A 22,730-nucleotide genomic window follows, 5' to 3' on the forward strand; every position below is an offset into this window, starting at 1 on the left:
AAAAATAACTCATATGAAATCAGGCAAAGAAGCTCAAAATCAACTCAATGTGGACATAATCCAAACATCACTTATATAAGCTAAAACGAAAACTACGTAAACTCATATTGCGCAACACAATGTAGCACGCGGGTTTCCCAATCCCGATCATCATTTTCCGGATCTTCGGAACAAACATAACTGTAAAAGGATAGCTAATGAGTCCAAGACGTGGGTGTTACATACGAAGTGGGGATAAGTAGTGGCCAGGACATCGGCACAAGCCGCCGCAGTGGGTTTTCTGAAGGCTGCGGCACGAGCCGCATGCCAACACCGGCGGTGACCTCGTGCGACCCTATTAATACTACAAACGACTTGGACAGAACATAGTAGCCACGGATCAACCATGAAGCTGATTTGCGCGTGCCTCTGCCTCTCGGTCGCGGTGGGATTGGCCCGGGCCGCCCCGGCCAACGGTTTCGTGTTCCCAGACGAGCGGCGGGAAAGAAAATTGGAGCCTATCATCACACCACCGGTTTTACCGGTTCTGGAGCATTTGGAGCGAGATCCCACTACATTGGGAATAAGTGATAGAGCGAATCAAGTGAAACCGAAGTTCGGGGGAGGTTTCAACGTGAGGCCGACAGGGAATGGAGGGCTGTCAGCTAGTATTAGCAGCAGTGCTAGTGGTGCTGGGTTGAGTCATTCAGCCTCACAGTCATTTTCATTTGGATTTAATGAAGGTTTTAGTACTTCGCATTCTGCCAGCCAGTCATCATCTTTTAATGGATTTGGAAGGTATAATGCCTTTTTCATAAAAAAAAATTACACACTTAAAATGAACTCATCTTAGATGCTTCTTTACATATAACATTTTCAGTAATGTTAGTTATAGCGTAGTGTAGATACTAATTACTAAGTAAAGAAAGTAGAATTAGATAGTTCTTATCAATTTTTTAAATACATATATACATAGGTACTGAATAAAATAAGTACCTAATAACATAACATTTTAATAATTGCGATAAATTAATATAAACATACATTTTTGATATACGTCTAATTCAAAAATGTTATCTTTCAGCGGATTCAGCGGTAGCCAAGCGAGCAGCCAAGCCGCATCGTTCAGCGGCGCAGGCGCTTCAGTATCCGGCGCATCATCCTCTGCGGCTTCCCTAGGAGGCTTCGGGGGCGGCAGCCAAAGCGCTTCATCTGCTTTTGGATTTAATTCATTAAATGGCTTCCAGTCAGAGGTGAGTTTCATATAATATATACTAATGTTACAGTTCCCATAAATCTTAAATCACGCTGTAACATTTTCAGATATGTTGCTTTTTTGTTGATTTACATATCATATAAGAAAAGAAATAAGAGTAAGCTGCACGATACAATTACGGCAATGAAGAAAAATAATAAGTTACTCTTGTTTAACAAAAAGCGAGAGAAAAAGTTCCTGAGATACCTAGTAGAAAAACGATCCATATAAAATATGAAAATAACTCTCTTCCTAACTTCCATTCTAAAAAAAAGTAAACAGGCAATAATTAATAATGCGATCTCTATTCAAAATTTATTTTTACATTTAAGTGTAGGTGTGTTACATATATAAAAATATCGAGGAAGTATAAAAAATAAAAATATTCGAATACAAATTTCTACATCAATCCATTCATAATGCGAGATACATTCACCAATTATCTTATTTGCGTACATCAAGGACTTTATATGTTAATCAGGATCTGCCGACAAATACACGGAAGTAACCTTTCTTTCTGTCGATCACAACCGGCTTTAATCTGTCAACTTTTATAAACCTGCTAGATATAGAATCTGCTTCCTAGTAATATAATTCTAAATCGGTTAGTTTTTGTACGTTTAAGGAGGTATTGTTTGTTGCTCTTTAAAAAACTATGGACGTGATCAATAATTGTGATTTGCATAATATATGACAATCATATAGGTAAATACGCGCGTGCATTGTCAAAGCCTACATCGTTTGTACGTACCAGAATAAGTAATTGTAGAGTTTTGAATAGCTATCTCACTTCTTAAGTTGCTTTTCTTAATAACAATCAATTAAACTGACTTCTGAATGTTCGAAAATTTGGAAGTGTTGCAAAGAATAATTTAATCTCTCATTAAATATACAAAGTTCGATAATTTATATAATATGAAAATTGAAAGCATTAAAAATCAAATCTATGCCATAATGCACGCTGACTCTCCATAGAGCCCAATATCATTGAAGATTAACTAGTCGTCAATGCAAAGCCAGGTATAATGTAATATATAACCGTGTACGTGTACACAACACAAGAATTTGTTATATTATAACACTAACATTTTTATCTCTAATTCCAGCCTACCTTCGGTGAAGGTCTCTTCGACATCCGACAGCGCGGGCCACCCCTCCTTACCTTCCAAGACTTTATTGGTGGACGAGGAGCCAGCGCTGCTGCATTCAAAACGAAACCCGGCCCGAAAAGAAATAGAGACGATTTCTTCGCTGTATTAGTATCTAATTAGTTTCATAACAATCCTATAGAAGAATTTATTGATAAAGTAACATAATTTAAAGGTATAATAATAGCTAAGCAAGCCATACAAAGTTACAGATTAAGCCAAAAATATTTATTTCAATTGCATTTGGAACAAAGACTATAATTAAATTATAACTCGTATACAAAGATATGGAATGCGAAACTGGTAATCAAGTGCTAATCGATGCTAAAACGATTTTCAATTCCTTATTCTTACCGTCATCTTAGCATTACAAAAAAAATAATAATACAGTACAAAATATATGCTAGAAAAAATGCATAAGCAACGCTTTCTTTTGTTTTCCAAAACAATAATTCTAGACGCAAACTGTCCCAACAAGGTTGCAATTTATTTGAATGCTATGACGTCATTAACTGTAATATTATATGGGACAATGTAACATTTTCCTATGATGATATGCACAGCGATATACCAAGTAAATATTTATAATACTCAGAATATTTGTATAGAAATTCATCGAGTCAAGTTCGTAGCGTGCAACGAACATAAAATATATTTCAACTTCTTTTTTTAATGTAAGTTCAGCGAATGAAATTCAGTAAGTAAATAATCTTTGTAAAAATATCTGTTTTTGTATTAGATGACTTATCTTTTTTTTCGTAAAAATTGTATTAATAATTATCCAATAAGAAACTGTATTCATTCACGTTTAGCTATAACTTATAAGTAAGTTTAGAAAATATACCTACAATTAAATAATTCTTGTATATTTTCTTTACTTCAAAGTTCAATATCTAGTTGAAGAACGAGAGCATGATTTTTAATACAAAACAATGAATTTGTTTACCTACTTGTTGTGTGTGATGACTGAAAATTTATTTATTAAATAAATAATGTAGTTTAGAATAAACATAATAAAAAGAATATCCGAAAGTGTTTTGTATTTTATTGAATACTAGCAATGCCCTGCGGTTTCACCCGCATAGATAGCGATATCGTGACAGTGAAAAGTCTACTATAGGTCGGACTATAGGTTTAATTTTTAATCACATAAAAATCACCTTTACCCCGTCCCGCACTACGGCCTGCTCGAACAATATACCTACTATTTTCTGTAGATTGACACTTTTAAAAATTCGTTATATCTTTTGAATGGAATATCCAATCACAGTATTACCATATTTCCTACAGTATGGCGACGAATGTACTTGTGCAGAGAAACGGAGGGGAACTGGCGGGGGGTCGGGCGACGCGGGCCGCTTAATGCAATCACGCTGAGTTTGCATTAACTATCGCTAAAGGACGACGCAGTCGTATTTTTTGTGTAATAATTTTATTATGCATAGGTACTTACATATTCTATTATGACGCGCAAAAACTGTTCCGTTTACGGATGTAAATCTACATGGAAATCCCAGAAGGAAACAATATTTCAGAAAGATTGTATTACTTGTATCTGTTGAATTAAAATCAAAGCTATGTATATATTGTCCTCATTATTTTCTAATCAGATTGTACATCCCAATGCGAATGCATTACTTAGTTAAATGGTATAATATACAATTAAGAACATCCAAAAATAAAGTGTCCACGTAAATAATATTTAGCAGTGCAATATCTGTAATTATATATTTATGAACAAATAATTACATCAGATTTAATAATCGCAATTATTTTGAATGTACATATGAATAAATGATTTCATCATAATATTAATAATCACGATTGTTTTATTTCCCATTTGTTGCAACCCTAGCGTATTTTCGTGTGGCAGCGTAAGTACCTACGCTGGCGGCGGCATCGCGCGACATCAAAGGCGTTTCCTTACTGTAGGAAATAGTATTGTAATACTGTGATCCAATTCTTTTCATTTAAAAAGTATTTTGCTGGTATTGAAACAGTCTATAATCAAACATCATATTGTAGATATTGATCCATTCTATAATACCGTAGAACATTTTTTTGTTCTATCTTCCATAGATTCCGCAGCGCACGCGATGACAGAACTTTTATTGAGGAATTTTTTACACCTTGGGTTGCATTATTGCATTTTTGGTAAAGATCTCTATTTTTTTTTCAAAATGCAATATAGCCTATGTTGCTCAGTGAAGATGCAGCTTTCTAATGGTGAAAGAATTTTTGAAATTGGTCCAGTAGTTTATGCGTGAAAACCATACATACATACATACATACTTACAAACTTTTCCTCTTTATAATATTAGTATAGATTATAAATTATGAACCTATTACGTTGTGATCGACAACCGCGATCACATTTGAGTCATTTGTATACTTATTACACATATTATGGCATATATACCTACACAGACGAGTAGGTATAGGTAAGTACTAAAAGTCTAAGAACCACAAAAAAATATTTAGCCTTTACGAACTTGTTTGAACCAATTAGTCATAACAAAAATCAGCAATGGTAGTAACGATGACAATATAATCTACACCGATTTTAGTAAGGCTTTTGCCATGGTGAATCACCATCTGCTCATGAAAAAATTTAGAGAATCTTTCCGAACAAGTTTTTCTCTAGTCGTTACTTACTTTCTTAAAAGAATTGTTGGTTGTAGTTTTGAGAAATTCGTATCTTAGTATCTACTTCTCGGGAGTTGACTCAAAATTTCAGAATTCTAACGATTATTTTTCCGACCCAAATATCGACCAATAGAATTGCACCATTCGACGTCACGTGGTACAACCTACATGGTATTATACTGATAATTTTTTGAAAATTTTCTCTGGTCGTTGACGTCAAACTGACAGGTTCAATTCAATTGTGAAATTATTGGCCGACATTTGGGACGGAAAAATAATCTCCCGAATACCACACGAGCTTCAAAATTATCTGGCATTTCCCAAGGTTCCCTGCAAACAAATAAAGTCGTCAAGTTTTTCAGGAATTTAACCTTGACTAAAAACTTGACTCCTTCATTTGTTTGCAACGAACCTATCGGAAAATACCCGATAATTTTGAAGCTCTTGTGGTATTATAAGTGATAATTTTTTGAAAATTTTCTCTGGTAGTTGACGTCAAACTGACAGGTTGAATTCAATTGTGAAATTATTGGCCGACATTTGGGACGGAAAAATAATCCCCCGAATACCACACGAACTTCAAAATTATCTGGCATTTCCCTCAAGGTTCCCTGCAAACAAATAAAGTCGTCAAGTTTTTCAGGAATTTAACCTTGACTAAAAACTTGACTCCTTCATTTGTTTGCAACGAACCTATCGGAAAATACCAGATAATTTTGAAGCTCTTGTGGTATTATAAGTGAATATTATCATTTATCGGAGTACTCCAAGGCTCCTTTTTAGGACCGTTATTGTTTGTGCATTATTTATAAACGACATTACGGATGATAACATTATGATTTGAGATTCTCACGACAAAAAAATTCTACAGTATGGAATAAATTGTGTATCACTTTAGTGTAAGCCTGCCCTAATGAAAGAAAATTCAGCAGCCAACGAGTGTTTAATTTAAGTATAAAAGATTTTTATCTAGAAGAATGAAAATAGGTTTGTAGTGTTGTATTTGTGAAATGATCTCGTTTAATCTTTCAAAAGTCTTCAAATTATTATCCAAGACTAAGCGAATATAGCTAACTCCAATTAAACATTTAAGAATATTGACATTATAGTAATAAATTCGTATGTTTCATTTTAAATATATGTTTCTACGTTCTTTAACATAATTTTGGAGACTCTCCCGCGGTCTACAAGAATTCGACTATTTCCATTTTGGAACAGCTTGTGTATGTCCTGAGTCATATATGCCTGAATTATGAATAAAATGCCTAATGACGTAATGGACATAATGGTCATCGTTGGCCCATTCGACTTAATTTACTATCAACCGCTATGACATGAAACGGCTTTGCTATTAAATTCTAAATAGGCGCATTTTTTTAAACGTTCCTTCGAGGAATTAGACAAGTCTTTTTCTTCCTTCTTCAATTCTAGAATTCGATCATTGTAAATCTAGCTGGAACTTTACTTAATACGTATATCCATCATGGTATATCATACAATTTTCAAACAGCTTGAGATGGTCTAGAATTTGTTACAAACTAGCGCAGAATTTTTTCGGAAAATTGTTCTAAATTCTATGATAATATTAAGAAAAGGCGAAAGAGATACCTTCCCCCTTATCCTATTTTTATTTGAAGTAAATCATCGAACTAATTTGAAAATTTGATAACGTATAAATCCATCACTGTAATATTAATATTTGGTTGTAAATCGTACAAATACAAATAACACAGTGCAAATTTTTACCCGCACATATTTGCAATTAAAATTAGCTAGGAGCTCTGGCAACTTTAGAGGACACAATGAATAAGATTTTTTTTTCAAAATCATTCAGCTCTTTCTGTAAGTACATAAAAAAATTAGATACATAAATAATTTTTATGATTCTTGTTTGTGGTGCATTTCCACATTCGTGTTTATTTATTTATATTTATTTGTTCGCTATTCTCACACTGTTTACATATTTGATATTATTAATTATAATTATTATGCATTGTTATGTTCTTTATTCGCCTCGCTAATCTTACGAATGTGTAAGACACACCTTAGACTTTTCACGTAGACTTACATGGTTTTTACACGCTTTATATTAGCTTCACCTGTATCATACACACTGTATATATCATACATTTTCAAAAATGAAAATTATAAAAAATAGGCTTCGAACCACGATGGGACAAAACCGTCTATCAAAGCTTTCTCTCCTGAGCATTGAAAGCGATTTACTCCGAGAACTGGATTTCAGCGAAATCATCAACGATTTTTCGGCAAAAAAAGCTCGAAAGGTTCCGTTCGTTATCACTAAAATTTAGTTCAGATAATTCATGTTTCCGATTATATTTATATGCGTTTGTTAAATACTAAGAGTTGTATACGTAGTATATTATTATTAGTCTGTGCTAAGAGAATCTACTTGGTTTTACAATAAATTATTTATTGCAAAACTCGACTGAGAAAAATTGTTCATTTTATTTGGAAAATAATTTGGGGCGAGGGGGCCTCCACACCTTTGTTGCCCCGAGGCCTCTGGACCTCTAAATCCGGCCCTGCCTGTATGTTTGTAACCGACTTCTTTGGGCGCGATTTTGACCCACTTTAAACGGCCAGATTTCGTTCAAACTTTGTAGATTTATTTAGGACCGATGACAATACACTAATTTGATAAAATAAATAATAGTTAAAAAAAAATAAAAAACACGCGTTTTATAGAAAACCGAACTAAAAGCGTGTTTTTTAGTTTTTTTAAACTATTATAATTATTATTTAGTAAGAAGGTACCTTTGACTCTTTATAGTATGACACAAAATTTACAGGTATAAAAATATCAGTGACAAATAAAAAAGAGCGTGTGTGCCGAGCACACGTGTCAGAAGTGAAACTTCTTTGGCAAGATTCAAAGATACCAAAATCGTCGCCTTACTCCATGACGTGTCGGTAATGCCATGACGCGACCCCAAAATTTTACGCTCCTTCAAAAAATATTAAATTTAGATAATAATATATTACATATAAAAGACACTAGTACATAAGATCGGATATGTGTAACGATATTACATACCATTAACCATGTTTACTTGTATCACACAATTGTATTGCGGTTAACCGCATTTGATTAATATCTTTTGTATACATAGGTTCATCCTTGAATGTAATCTACACAAGTGAAAAAACAGGTACTTAGTAAAAAAATGATAACCGTTTTAAAAAAAGATGCTTGAATGAAGTAGTTTAAGTTGAGTTCCATTTTTTTTTATTAAAAGCTATTTATTCCAAATTTCCTTTTGTTTTTGAAAACGATATTATTTTTGTATATTTAAAGGAAGTACATATGTGTATTTCTGTATATCTGGCGGTATGTTACAAACATATTTGTTAAAGAGCTAAATCACTGATATAGCTTAGCAGGAAAAAAAATAGTAGGTATACCTGACGTAGTAACTATTTTATAATTTTTGGTATAACGTACAAGACATCGTGTATCGCAAGACGATTTCCCTGACTAAGATTTGCATTGAGTCCAAGCTTGGCAGTGTCATATAAAATAGAAAAAATAACATGAAGAATGTCTTTTGCATTGGCGATTAATTTCGCACTGTAGTGCGACTCTGATATGATTCTGAATTCGACATTTTTATGACGGTCTATTGTTGTCTTGGTCGTCATATAAGCGGATCGATAGCCTCATTCAAGATCCTGGTCTTGCCCATGACTCATGCAAATATCCAACATATGGACCTGCTTACAAATTACATTTAAGTTGGAGTATATCCCAATACTAAGATAACTTCTGGTTGTGACCAAAATGGTAATGGAATTTAACGAATTTAACACCTTCGAACGTTTTTGCAGTGCGCATCAGGCTACCAATAAATAAAAACTATACATATAGATAGATTTAATAACTGGTTACACTGGTCGATGAACACGTTTGCCTCAATGCCAAAGGTTATGAATCTTCATCGCACTTATTTTAACAATTGTGTTATAATTTCATATTCGTTTAATATGTGTAAGTATAGTAGAGTAGTGTTGTTGTTTTTGAGACTTGAAATATATTCTTATCAAGGATCATCGTTCTTGAAATGATTATACCTAAATGGGGGAAACGTGTTTAGATCAAATAGCTTCTGAAGTTGAGCAATTAAAACAATTTCGAAACTCATTAATATCCGAATATTTCATATTAACATGATGATATTGATATACTATAAACCGGTGATGGATTTGTGAATGAACTTGAAATTACTTATATTGGTCATTCCACTTTAAACAGTGTGCCAATTCTTTCGTGTCTCGTGTTGAATAAACAATGATTAAGTCTCACTTTTGTGTAGTTTACATAATATACTTACAGTTAGCGAGTGCATTAAAAATAACAGCAAAATCAGGAACAATTTTTCCTGTGTCTGCGAAATTTAACGTGCAAACTACACCGACGCTAGATTTGGGCGAAAACTTAGAGGCTGCGTTTGCGTCGCTAACCTTACCAGAAGCTAAAACAGCAGAAATATTACCCAAAATAGCCACTGATCAAACAATTGAAACAGTTTACTTTACTCGGGAACCTCTGAATACAGTATCACTGACAGCGATGATAAATGAGGTTGAAGTGTTTTCAACAGCTGAAATGATAAAACCAACAGCCACTGAAGCATTGCTTAGAACGAATACCCCAATGGTAACGCAGGCAATCGTATAAACGTAAGTTCCTCACTTCTTTGCATATTTTAGTCGGTATTATCAAATGTGAAAATACAAAGAAATATATGTTTAGACATAATATTATGACAGCAGTAAAAAAGAAACAAACCTAATTATGCTATTAGATACTGGGGTCTTTCACTTAAGGGTGCGTATAAAGCAAAATTACCAATCTTCTATTAGATGATACGTGTAATATTCAAGACCAAATCTAAAAAATAAAATATATATCAAACTAGATGATATGTTCAACGATTCTGTTTAATCAAAAACATAAAATATTAAAATTTACTCGATAAAAAAAATCACCAAGTTAGCTCTAATTTTCACACTTTTACGTTTTCTACTTGACATGGTAATACTTATTATGATTTTTTTTTCATAAACAATTATATTAAAACATTTGCAAGATATTTATCAGAGCATTTTGTGTAATTACTTTTAGTTTTGGTTTTATCTGCGATAAACCACTTTTGGCGCTCTTTTTTTCTCGAGATAAACGTTTGGTTTTGTCACGATAAAAGTCTTATTAATACATCATTTTCTTTCATTTCAGTGTGAAGACTGCTTATATAAAGATCAAATGGAAATATCAACACATAGCCTCTACTATTTTCGACGTATTTTGTAACGATATCTTGACCTTTTATTAAAATAAAAAACTGGTTGATATATTCAATTGGGATGCAATTTCTCACGATATAAAACCCAGACCGTTTAAAATGATAATACAAAGATGTAATCAGATATTATATACCTCTGTAATTGAAAGATGTCTTTGTTTCATTCTTTAATTATACGGAAAATCATCATAGCATCACAATATCTCGGAACATAGGTGAAGCAAAGATAATTGTTTACTTTAATCATACAATAGTACCTAGAACCAAAACAAGAAAGTAACAACCCCCCAGGACACTGCATGAATATATTTGATGATGACGCTCCCCCCCTCCCCCCTATTACAATCTAGGCCGTAGTCTCAAGTCTCTTTATAAAGCAACTTTTTTATAATTTTACCTTTTTAGTCCGATATTTTATGTTTTTTTAAATAATATGCATATTCCTAATCAAAACATTTTTGTGGGAAACCCCCTGAATCATACGTAAAAAAAAATCATTATTATTCTAATGAATGATAGTAAACATAAATCGTATCGATCTAAACATCTACTTGAGATACTTAATTTGTGCTTGTAACGCTTTGATATTACCCGCGAGGTCAGACAACTACGCATTAAAATTTTCGATTGCAACTTTATAAAATGTTTGGTTTGATACCTAGTTTAGATTTTTTTAATTGCAATGCTGAATATTAGAAGTCATTTTCTTTATACACCTTATATTAGGAAAGACAAATACACACAACTACAGTAATAGATGCTACGTGATCGTGACCGTGACTTGTGACGCGTGCTTCGAAGGGGTTCATTGGACTGAAATGGAAATATAAATTTTAGAATCTATTATTTTTTCATATTTTTTATTATAACCCTTTATTTTTAAACTTAAATAACACGAGAGACATCCTAAAATTGTTTTATATGAGATTAAAGGATCATTATAAAAAGCGAAGATTGAATACTGCAAAGAGATAATTATTATTACCTATCTCATTTTCAAAAGGCAATAGAACGCTAATGCTTGCTTAAATTATTCAAACTATAAAACCGGCCAAGTGCGAGTCGGGCTCGCGCACAAAGGGTTCCGTAGCAGCAAATATAATAAATTACAGTTAAATCAACCTATCTCAAAAACTATAAGAGATACTTTGATCAAACCAAAAATCGTTGAAAGAGTTAATTAGCATGCATCACCTCTATTTTTTTTAGAATTTTATACCCCGTAGTTATAAAAATAGAGGGGGGGGGACATACTTTTTACGACTTTGAGAGCTGATATCTCAAAAACCGTTCACTTTAAGAAAAATGTTTTTTAGAAAACTTTATATCATTTTAAAAGACCTTTCCATTGATACCCCACACGGGTATGTACATCGAAAAAAAAAATTTCATCCCTCAGTTACATGTATGGGGGGCCCCACCCCCAATTCTTTTTTTTACTATTTAGTGTCATATTTTTGTAGCGGTTCATACAACACATATTCCCATCAAATTTCATCACTGTAGTACTTATAGTTTCCGAGTAAATCGGCTGTGACAGACGGACAGACGGACAGACGGACAGACGGACATGACGAAACTATAAGGGTTCCGTTTTTGCCATTTTGGCTACGGAACCCTAAAAAAAGTGCGTTTGTAAATGAAATTATTCAACACTGGTAGGTACCACTTCTACTTCAGATGGCATTGGCCTATTACATACAAATTATTCACATTTTATGGATAGGTAGTATAGATTTTTATTAGAACATATCAGATAATATTAAAAGAGTACATGTGTATTTAAATACGTTCTATTGATTAATAATGAATTATTGAACATCAGCGAAGATAATGATCTCAGATAATGTAAGGACATATAAACCTCGGACTGCTCACAAATCGTGATCATGAATCCATCAAAAGCATATAAATAAAGCTTCCAATAATTTTCAAATCATTCAATAACCATGCGATTTTTAATAACATCCCTTTTTGTTATTTCTCTTGTCAGCTTAGTGCAATCGAATTTCAATGATTCCAAGGAAAGAGTTGTTTTAATATCGCCTGTGCTGGCTCCGTCGAAAACTAGTAGAGCTAGAACAACAGAAACGGCTAAGGACTTCCCTGTATTACGGTTATTATCTTCTAGTAATGATACCAACGAGTCCAACCACAACGACGATGCACCGGCCATTTATCATGTAAAAGTGAGTAAATACTTGTAAAGTATCTTTATGGTATAAGAGCTTGTACGTCTTTTAAATACTATAATGTTATAAAGAGGTAATATTATTTATTGTTCGTTTGTTTTTTTTTTTCGATTTTACATAAAAACTTTTCTTAAACTAGAAACACATTATTTTCTATCTAGAGTCACCCCGAAGCCAGGGCAAGCGGAAACTTTTAAATATTGTTTTTAATTTTAATCTGTCCATCACCTTTTATTAATTTATAAAATCAATTTAATGTAGAAAATCAATAAATCCTTTTTCCTAATTCATACGAATGAGTAAATGTGTAGATATTAAATAATTGCAAATGTGGCTACATAACTCTTTCAAAGTTATTTTGAAGCGTTGTAAACATTTTAATTATTTTTTATCCTCAATTAATTTTGACGTCATTTTAAACTTTCCAGAAATTGGAAGACCAATCCGCAGTTGATGGGCCAAGTAAGTAAAGGTGATTTATGCATTTGTTATTTCATAAAATAACTGGGAAATACACAATAATCGTTAGGAACTAACGTCACTTTTTATACGATATTATTGGCTTATTGACCTTCTATAACATCATTTTGCGTGTGTATATTAATTTTATACTATAATTTATATTCTTCTCAGAATTATAATAATGGAAAATTAATTTTGTGAAGATGTTTTGAAAAATAAACAATATACTTACTTATACAATGTAGCATACCTACATACCTATCTGATAAGTTAATAATACAATAATACACAATACAATAACTTAATACAATAATACAATAACTTACTTACACTTACACTTAGATTGGTTGCAAATTTAATACGTGATATGAAATATTATATCGAAAACTTCCCCAAGTTTGCAGAACTTTTGGAATTTTTTCACGACCATACAGTAAAAATTAATTTAATTGCAATAAATAAAAAAAATCAAATTCAAAGTTTTTGAAGAAAAAAATTAATTCTCCGTGCGCTCGAAACGTCTGTTTTGGGTCTCATTTCGCCTTAAACAATGTTCCGGACTGCGGGCAAGGTTGCAAAATGAGATTTATTGTCATCCCAATTCACTTGACCGAAGTTTGAAAACTTTTGGAATTATTATTAAATTTTCGATTTTGAATGTTAATACTGACTGGTGTATATTGTTTACTAGTTATTGCCTGCGACTTCGTCCGCGGTTCCGTCGTTTTACGTGATTCGTCGTTTTTTTTAAAGTAGCCTACGTCGTTCCTGAATCCTGACGGTTCAGTGGTTTTGATGTAACAGACATTAAAACCACTACCGTAAAAACTACCGTAAACCGTAATATAAACGTTCATATTTTAGTAGGGAGATATTATCTAATATGACAATCTATAGTACTGTTCAAAAATATCACAACACGGAAAATACATTCGTGGATGGAGCATGGGCACAGTATTGCAATATGGGTGTTATTTAAACGGTAAGCAAAGTATTGGTATATTTGTGAGCAGAAATATGTTATTGGTAAGCTAAAATGGATAGTTGGACGGCAACTTGTGTTCAGTAAATATTTATTCTATGCACTATGCAGTAGGTACTTTTCGAGATTAGCCCGGATATACATACAGACAAACAGACAAAAATTCTAAGTAGATATTCTTTTAAAAAATATTCAATGTACATTTTTGACTTTCCTACGATTTTATTTTATGTATATACATATATATAGATAATTATTTTGTTTACCTCAAACGAGCTCAATTAAATAAATAATAAACCCCAACCACTTTGCATTACATAGATTATATCTAAGTTAGAGTATATAAAAAGAACGCAAATTTTCCGTCACATTGTACAGGCGCAGTTTTCAAAAAGTTACTTGTGTGATAAAATAAAATAAAAATTAAACTATAAATATGTCGTTCCAAGTTACCATGGTTACGGTTTTATTTTTAATTGTGGCTGTTCATTGTACACAACAAACAAATGAATATGATGATACGTCAATCAAAGCATATGTAATTAAAAATTAATTACATTCATAGATTCTTCCTGGTTCATCTTAATTTGGTTTACATCACAGGTTTACGTACTACGAAAAAAACTGGGTATGTAAACCACTTGGCATGCATAATTTAATGAATCACTTTACTTTATTTTCAGGTCAATAAATTTCTACAGAAGCAAATAAATGCAGGTATGTGTTTGAGACAATTTAAAATATATTTACATTAGAATAAATTAAACCAATAGCACACAAAGTCATATATATTTATAATAAGTTTTAAAATTATATGTACTAAATAAATTATTGTTTATGAACGTAAAAATACCAATAGTTTGTGTATAATCAGATAAACAAAGCTTTTTTTTTATTTACAGAATATTTTGCTAGACTACGCCGCAATGCAAATCATGAATATGTTGTAGTATCGAATAGAGGTAAGAAAATAACATAATACATACTAACTTTATATCTCAATTTTTTATATTAATAAAACTTTCCCGTGGAACCTCTCTATCTATTTAAAAACTTATTTAAACGCAATTCAACGCATTCATTCAAATTCGCAAATTTAAATCTACTATAGGTACGCATCAAAATCCGTTGTTTTATAGATCTTAGGGCCGATTTTTCAATGCTTGGATAAAACGTATTCGTCGAATAATGTATAAATCTTAGGTATAAATCTACCATTTTAAAAACGTATTCTAATTGCCCGTATTTGACAGTTTACGTGACATTTTAATATTATCGTGTAAGGCTTTATTGGACGGATAAGTTTTATCGAAGCATTGAAAAATCGGCCCTTAGCATACCTAAAAACAGACACGGAGGAAGAATTTTTCACCCACATGGACAAAGGGTAGGTTGGAATAAGATCTTTCACCAATACAACTCTCTAGACTCCTATCTCCAGACATAAAAGTCATATCAAATTGTACATATCTATATAGGTACAATCCCTACGTATGTAAAGAAAATTCATCTCCAATTTGACACATTCATCTTCATTTTGAAGTAGCCAGTACAGATATCAATGTTATTTTATTGTTACCTTGGTTTATCGTATGGTCTAGTGGAAAATTTTGAAACTACAGGTAAATTAGCTTGGAGAAATTTTTGCATATGTAGTGGTGTGTATATTACTCAGATCTTAGAGCGCGTTTCCACTATATCGTTCTGGCCTATACAAAAATGTTTCGATATCCTAACATTACTATTTAATTTTATACTTATTCCTAGCAACACTTTTGTTTTCAATAAAAACAAGTTTTTATTTGAAAGAAAATGGTTTTGACTTTATAAAAAAAAATATATCATTCAATTTTACGTCCTTGAGCAAACGACAAGGCGACTACCGTGAAACAATAAAATATCGTGTCCCTAATAATTTGTTTCATAATTAATATTTGACCATAATAATTACGAAACAAAACAAATAAATAAATCGTCACTTGATAGTGGAAAGTGGAAACACGCACAAAACCAGAATAAACCAGTTTACGCTGTCCGCAGCTGCAGGTGCCACGTGCAGTCGTTTGGTACCGTTAGAACATAAAGCACACATTTCATTCAAAAATTATAATTATTATGTACGTAGTTTAATTGATAAATTTTGTATTTGTTGATTGTTGTTATTATTTGTTATTATTGTTATAATATTTGTTGAAGTGAATTACATGTCCCGCAGCCGGAGGCCCCAAATGAAAACTCAGATGTACTTAAAAACTACATTTAATAGCTAAAATGAGACTTTTACACCCATGTCTGCACGATGCAGACCGGAGTTAAAGAATGAATTTATACAGTTTAATAATTATAAAGACGTAAGCTTGGATGCTAACTAAGGGAAATCGCATCCACATTCTATTCCCGTGCGAACGGCGTATTCAGCAGTTTTGTATGAAGGCAGGGCCATAACTAGTGTTTAATTTGTGTGTAAGTGTTGTAACTTTATATTGTTAATTCAATATGGCTCCAGTGTTAAAACATGGTCGAGGCAAGCTTTTGACTTCTCAAACTAAAGAATAAAACTTTATATGTCGTTTCTTTTTCAGGTTAGTAAATTTTTCATTTTAGTAACATTGTTAATGTAAAAGTTATATCATGTATGTTAAATGTGCAAATATTAAAATAAAGTCTCATCTTTTTCATAGGAGAAACACATATAGTTTAATTTAAAATCCCTTATATATATAAAATAAAAACTAAAAATAAAATGTTGTTTTATTTTATTTGCTGACCATACACTACTACAAACGCAAAAATTTCTCCAAGCTAATTTACCTGTAGATCTTAGTACTAGCGGTTATACTATGATGTGTCAATTACACTCTTCCGTCTTTTATATTTTTTGAAAAATAAAGTTTTAAATGTGTATAAAAAATAGACACATTAAAAGAAAGTTGTTTGCAAACAACTAAGATTATTGTTAATGTTATTTAATTTATTTTGTACAAATTTCAGAGTCCAATAATAATAATCATGGCAATAGAGGATATCCAAACAGAGACTCAGGATCCACTGTAATTGTTCTACCAGGTAAATGAAAAACAATAATAAACTCATAAATAACAATTTATCACTAGGTATTGTTATTAATGTAAATACCTAGTGATAAATTGTTATTCCGTAATAATTAAATACACCTTCGTAAAGAAGGTATTTACTATTTAAATACTTATAAATTCAACAATGTACTAATTGCTGGGCAATTTATCTTGTATACCGATGTATGAGAGTGATGGTATTTCTTTCTATTAGCTTCTTTGATCACATTGTCCATGTCCATCTCTAGACTATAATTGTCCATCAATACAATAAAACCATAATTATTCAAGTTATTTTTATTGCAGAACAAAATTACGACACCAAATACACGGAGACTACTTATCGTCAAGGATAGTGTGGAACAACAAAGTTTTTCTCACATCTTTCAAGATTTTAATTGTTTCTTAATTTTCACTTTAGTTATCATATAGATGTTTGTGCGTAAAATAATTAATAAACAAATATATTATTCAAGCTGTTTTATTCAACATCATCAAATAATGATATGTAAAAATGTAAAATACCTTTTCCAAGATGGAGTCGGATTTTCCACTCAATCACAAAGCGTATAATTAGATAAATCATATATTATATGTTGAAACAAGATGTAATTACTTAATAGTTAATACACTACAATTTTCGAATAAGGCTTTTTATAAGAACAGACCAATTTCAAATTGCTTAAGAAATTGTTGGTGGACAAAAAATACTGTGACGCATTTTAATGATATTTTAAAAGTTTAAAAAATGTGATAAATTACGAAAAATTAACTGATAGAGCATTATTTTTAAATTTTCTATTTTTCTTAAACTGTGTAATCACATATAATGTAAATCTATGAAGTGTCTTTAAACATATATCTCAATAAATTAATATAAAAAAAGAAAAAAATATAGCTTTAAGTTTAGAAAACCTATTAGTTATTACGTAGAGCAACAGTTTGTAGTCAAGAAAATAAAATGTAATAATCTTAATTTTTAATTATAAGTCTGAGTGCACATTTTCATTTCATTATACAATAATATGTTGCAATGATGCTCATAATGATAAGCATATTATATTGAACCTTTCTGCGATAACTCTACAATTTCTGAGTTTTTGGTATAAATTAAGAATCTATACTAATATTATAAAGCTGAAGAGTTTGTTTGTTTGAACGCGCTAATCTCGGGAACTACTGGTCCGATTTGAAAAATTCTTTCGGTGTTAGATAGCCCATTTATCGAGGAAGGTTATAGGCTATATATCATCACGCTACGACCAACAGGGGTGGAGCCACGGGGGTGAAACCGCGCGGAGCAGCTAGTATTGAATATACATAGAGCCAAATTCAATATTTTTGTTATTCATATACTATATATTATTTATTCTATTTATTATATTTTACAATTATTATCAAAAAATATACACATGGCACACCACACATTCTCAAACAGCATGTTTCTTGTTTATTAGCCACCCGTTTAACTCGTTCACAATAAAAACAAAACAACGTCCTTTGTGTATAAACGCAGTTTATCCTATAATCTCGCAAAAAGAAAAAGGTTCACGTTGTAGCATCCACGGATCAGCGTCCGGTTTGTAGGTGTTCCTAAATGCGTGAAGACTGCTAATGCAACAAGCTGGTAAATCAAACATCTAGTACATTCTTTGAATTGCATTAAATGCATTGGAAATCACAGTAGCATTAAAAGTAGAGATAAGTGTTGAATTTGGAAAATGTACATTTTATATAAAAACACCTAAGTATGGAAGAGACGTCAAATTATATAAGCAACTTTAAGGTTTATTATGCAGATAATTTTTAAGTGCATGTACTTCTAAAAAGTTGTTATTCTTATAACATTTACACAAATTAAGTAAAAAGCTAGATGTTGTTGATTTAACCATTCCGATAAAAATAACACATATTTATTTAATTACTCCTTAGAATTATTCAATAGGAATAATGCATTGCTTATTAAATTTTCCAAATGCGTAATCGAAACGTGTATCATGTGAAAGAACTGAATTAATTCACTGTCAACCTGCTACTACGATTAGTCCTCAACCATTGTTCTTAAAACTGGGGATAAACGTCTCCATTATAAGCTGGTATTCAGCTCGTATGTGCGAACAAATACGATAACGTCATTGTGGGAAACTAGATGTCCTGTTAAGACAAGTAGGCGGACAGTGACGTAGCGTGGCGTCGATATGAAAAACTGACATATAAATAGGTTGGCGGCGAGGATCCTTTGCCAGTGACCGCTATGGGATTCCGTGGTGTAGTGATCGTGCTGGCGCTGGCGAATATCGCCCTAGCGTCAGTGTACGACAATGCTATCGAAGGTGGAGATAGGATAGTGCAAGTTGCGCCCGTGTTGGCGCCCCCAAGGGACTCTAGGACGCCGGTGACGGACCGCTCCCGGCAGTTCCCGATACTAGTGATCCTTGCTCAACAGAACCCGCAGGAGAGAGTCAGGGAACCAGAAGCGAAGTCCCTGAATATCAACCAAGAACCCATTTATGTTAAGGTTTGTATTCACTTTTTAAACATTATAAGAATTAAGTTAGGAAGAAAATTGTCAACTCTTAGCTGTTGTTCAATTAAGATTTAAGACCACTTTGTTTGTAAACCAATAACTATTACCAAGTAAGATTAAATAATATCTACTCAGTTCAAGGGAATTGAAGGCTAAGATCGTATTTAAATTGTTATTGTGGTAATATAATTAACAAGCTCATCGGTAATAACGAGAGGTCATTCAATTAGATGAAACAAGAATTTACATTATCAGCACCTCTTTGTTATTTCCATGTATATAGGTAATCATTCATTTATGTTAGTAATAAATTGCTTCTAAGGAAACCTATTTATATTTCTAATAATTAAAACTATTAGATACTTAAAAAAGAGAGAATACATCATACTTAGAAAAACTCAATGAAAAGTTTGAGATTTTAAGTAAACGTAACAAGCATACAGTTAATCTATTTAAGTAATAAATAAATAATTCAGACTTTTTATTTCTATAACTGATAATGAGTGAAGAAAACATAATTTTTCTTTCAATAGTTCTCTGATATGAAACTAAGAAGTTTTAAACAGAATTAAAATATGACACAGGATAAAACTCTTGTTTTGAAAAAATATTTAATAATACAAAATTAATAGACACTTAAAAATCATAAAATATAAGTATAAAGCAGCTTTTCGAATATTGTGATTAAAATTTTGATATTTTTACACATTAATATTGGAAATATGAATAATTTATACATTCTGAGATTCACAATTATTATGCAGTTTGCGTCACTATTTTTTTATCATCTTAAAAGTTACAATACGTAAATAAGACAAATCCTTTTTAAAAAATGGTGGTTTTAATGAAAATTTATACAAAGAACACAAGAAAAGTTAGAGCTCGTTCTAGCTCATAAAGTTCGCTTAATTACATACAAAAGGACTAGAATATCTAATTAGTCTGTTTATATGCACCACCATCAATGCATAAATGTATAAATAATAATAAATATTAAATAGGGTGATTCAAACAATTAATTTATACATGACATTTGCCGCACCGTTTTACATCACAATTTTTAAATACATATTTACATTAAATTATCTTTGAGACAATTCGAAATACAGGATTTGAACATTTTTACAGAAACTTGAAGAAAAAGATGGTCGGTCTAATAGACAGAAGAGAACGTTGGGTAAACTTCTGCTCGGCCACGGTCTAGGAGGAGGGGGCGGCGGTTTATCATTTGGCGGCGGTTTATCAATTGGCGGCGGTGGTGGCGGTTACGGCGGTGGTTACGGCGGCGGTTACGGCGGAGGTTACGGCGGTGGTGGCGGTTACGGTGGTGGCAGAGGATTTGACAGTGGTTATGGAGGCCATGGTGGCGGCCAGGGTGGATATGTCACGTACGAAGAACCGCCTAAAACCGTGATTGTGAAAGTTATTAAAGAACACGGTGAGAACAGCTTTTTATTAGATCCTTTTTGCCCAATACGAATTTTGGTTCGTTTAACATACAAAATATGCATAGTCTCGACTCCTGAGATCATTTTAGATTTAAATTTAATAAAGACCAATTTAACATACTTACATAAAACATCATTATAAACATTATAATATCAAATCGGAACTTTTGGATTTTTCTATTTTGTGTTCTTGTTGGCTATGACATATGTGTGAAGATAGAGTTAACTTAGCAAATAATTATGTGTTGAATAGTCAAATATGTACACTTATACGTGTTTAGGGATCCTTGTTTAAAGTATAACTCGGGTTACTCAGCCCATTTAATTTCTGTAAAAATAAAGAATCATTTTGAAAATTGCATACATAATTACATAATTCAAATATGTATATGCATAATTATTTTTTGGTGTTTATCGTGCATTAATTGCCTAAATTTTCCGTTAAACCATAAATAAGCTTTGTTATTGTATGCCACATCCTCTTATTACTTATTAATCAACCAAAACATAAATTATTCGATAAGTGCGGCTTTGCACTAATTTGGTTTTGACAAAATGTTTGTAAGAAAAATACACAAATACAATTATAATCAAGCTTAGTATGAAACAGGTATGGCAAGTTTGCAAAAAAATGAAAACTTGTTCTTGATTATTGTTGATAGCATCGCAGACTCATCATTGAAATAAAAAAGAAAATATTAAAAAAAACATATGAAGATGATTTTTGAATTAGATGTATGTAAATGTTCATCATTACAAAGCATGAAAATTCAAAGCAGCTTTTTTGTTTATTTTATTAAGATGGTTAAAACCACGTCGTAAAAAAGACATATGGATAGATAGAAGAATATTAACTAACTGATTCTGAATATTTCGTATGAATGTATAGGTAAGACGGTTCAACCAGTAATAATAAAACGAGCAAACGCTCTTCTTCCTGAAATTTTATTTATTTATACTTATCTATATATTGATTGTTAGATCCATTCAAAAGTTATTTTTATATTACATATATGAATTACAGGTCACCGCCACAGTGGTTACGGCGGTGGTAACTATGGCGGCGGCAACTATGGAGGCGGAAATTACGGCGGCGGTAACTACGGCGGTAGCTTCGAAGGCGGCTACGGCGGTGGCGGCGGCGGCGGCGGCGGTGGTTACGGGGGCGGTTACGGCGGAGGTGGCGGCGGCGGCGGTGGCGGCGGCGGCGGCGGTTTCGGCGGTGGTTTTGGCGGCGGTGGCGGCGGCGGTGGTTACAACGGCGGTAGCAACGGTGGCAATTACGGCGGGAGCGGTGGTGGCAATTACGGCAACCAAGGCGGCTATGGAGGGCACCAAGGCGGTTCAGGATGTGGTGGCGGTTGTGGCGGTAACGGAGGCGGTCAAGTCACCGCGACTGCTACTGCTACTGCCTCCGCTTCGGCTTCAGGGTAATTATTTTGAATGTCCTTTAACACACTCGGTATCAAATAGTGCAATGATTAGCACTATTTGATAACGAGTTACCTATGCATAGTAAGGAACAAATTTGATAATTATAAAAAACTTATTTATTTATGTGATATAACATAATGCAAGGAAATTATAAACTAAACTATGAAAATGGTTAATGGTTATATTTACCATATTTTGAAGAATGTGAACACATATTTATGCAATTTTTTTCGCCTACAGATACGGCAAGCGCAAATAA

General features: G+C 32.5%; 3 protein-coding genes across 4 annotated transcripts; all 3 read left to right on the forward strand.

The window, feature by feature from the left end:
- The first annotated feature begins 60 nt into the window (after positions 1-60).
- LOC149907569 (uncharacterized) lies at positions 61-3,405 on the forward strand. The gene is made up of 3 exons (XM_090102592.1): positions 61-777; positions 1,064-1,232; positions 2,341-3,405. Exons 1-3 carry the CDS (start codon positions 386-388, stop codon positions 2,503-2,505), a joined length of 726 nt encoding a protein of 241 aa, XP_089958718.1. The 5' UTR covers positions 61-385; the 3' UTR covers positions 2,506-3,405.
- Positions 3,406-14,156: 10,751 nt separating this feature from the next.
- On the forward strand, positions 14,157-17,450 carry LOC149907570 (uncharacterized). Of its 2 annotated transcripts, XM_090103389.1 has the most exons (5): positions 14,170-14,526; positions 14,672-14,705; positions 14,891-14,950; positions 16,980-17,054; positions 17,369-17,450. In XM_090103389.1, the coding sequence occupies exons 1-5, from the start codon at positions 14,425-14,427 to the stop codon at positions 17,416-17,418; spliced, it is 321 nt and encodes a 106-aa protein (XP_089959515.1). In that variant the 5' UTR covers positions 14,170-14,424; the 3' UTR covers positions 17,419-17,450. The 2 variants fall into 2 exon arrangements, with proteins under 2 accessions (XP_089959516.1, XP_089959515.1); XM_090103390.1 differs by lacking the exon at positions 14,891-14,950 and having other exon boundaries at positions 14,157-14,526.
- A 1,833-nt stretch (positions 17,451-19,283) lies between these two features.
- On the forward strand, positions 19,284-22,730 carry LOC149907571 (uncharacterized). Its single transcript, XM_090102500.1, has 4 exons — positions 19,284-19,580; positions 20,718-21,027; positions 22,062-22,467; positions 22,712-22,730. The coding sequence occupies exons 1-4, from the start codon at positions 19,317-19,319 to the stop codon at positions 22,728-22,730; spliced, it is 999 nt and encodes a 332-aa protein (XP_089958626.1). The 5' UTR covers positions 19,284-19,316.

The sequence above is a fragment of the Colias eurytheme genome, chromosome 6, assembly GCF_061535395.1.
Source record: "Colias eurytheme isolate Ceu_HAF_F1 chromosome 6, ilColEury1 Martin Lab GWU primary, whole genome shotgun sequence".
NCBI classification, from domain to species: Eukaryota; Metazoa; Arthropoda; class Insecta; order Lepidoptera; family Pieridae; genus Colias; species Colias eurytheme.

Bases quoted from the DNA above. Each gene is read 5' to 3' on its own strand.
- LOC149907569 (XM_090102592.1), top strand. From the start codon at position 386: ATGAAGCTGATTTGCGCGTGCCTCTGCCTCTCGGTCGCGGTGGGATTG. The intron at 778-1,063 runs GTATAATGCCTT...GTTATCTTTCAG, and splicing joins TCTTTTAATGGATTTGGAAG to CGGATTCAGCGGTAGCCAAG. The intron at 1,233-2,340 runs GTGAGTTTCATA...CTCTAATTCCAG, and splicing joins TAAATGGCTTCCAGTCAGAG to CCTACCTTCGGTGAAGGTCT.
- LOC149907570 (XM_090103389.1), top strand. From the start codon at position 14,425: ATGTCGTTCCAAGTTACCATGGTTACGGTTTTATTTTTAATTGTGGCT. The intron at 14,706-14,890 runs GTATGTGTTTGA...TTTTATTTACAG, and splicing joins ACAGAAGCAAATAAATGCAG to AATATTTTGCTAGACTACGC. The intron at 14,951-16,979 runs GTAAGAAAATAA...TACAAATTTCAG, and splicing joins TGTTGTAGTATCGAATAGAG to AGTCCAATAATAATAATCAT.
- LOC149907571 (XM_090102500.1), top strand. From the start codon at position 19,317: ATGGGATTCCGTGGTGTAGTGATCGTGCTGGCGCTGGCGAATATCGCC. The intron at 19,581-20,717 runs GTTTGTATTCAC...ACATTTTTACAG, and splicing joins AAGAACCCATTTATGTTAAG to AAACTTGAAGAAAAAGATGG. The intron at 21,028-22,061 runs GTGAGAACAGCT...TATGAATTACAG, and splicing joins GAAAGTTATTAAAGAACACG to GTCACCGCCACAGTGGTTAC.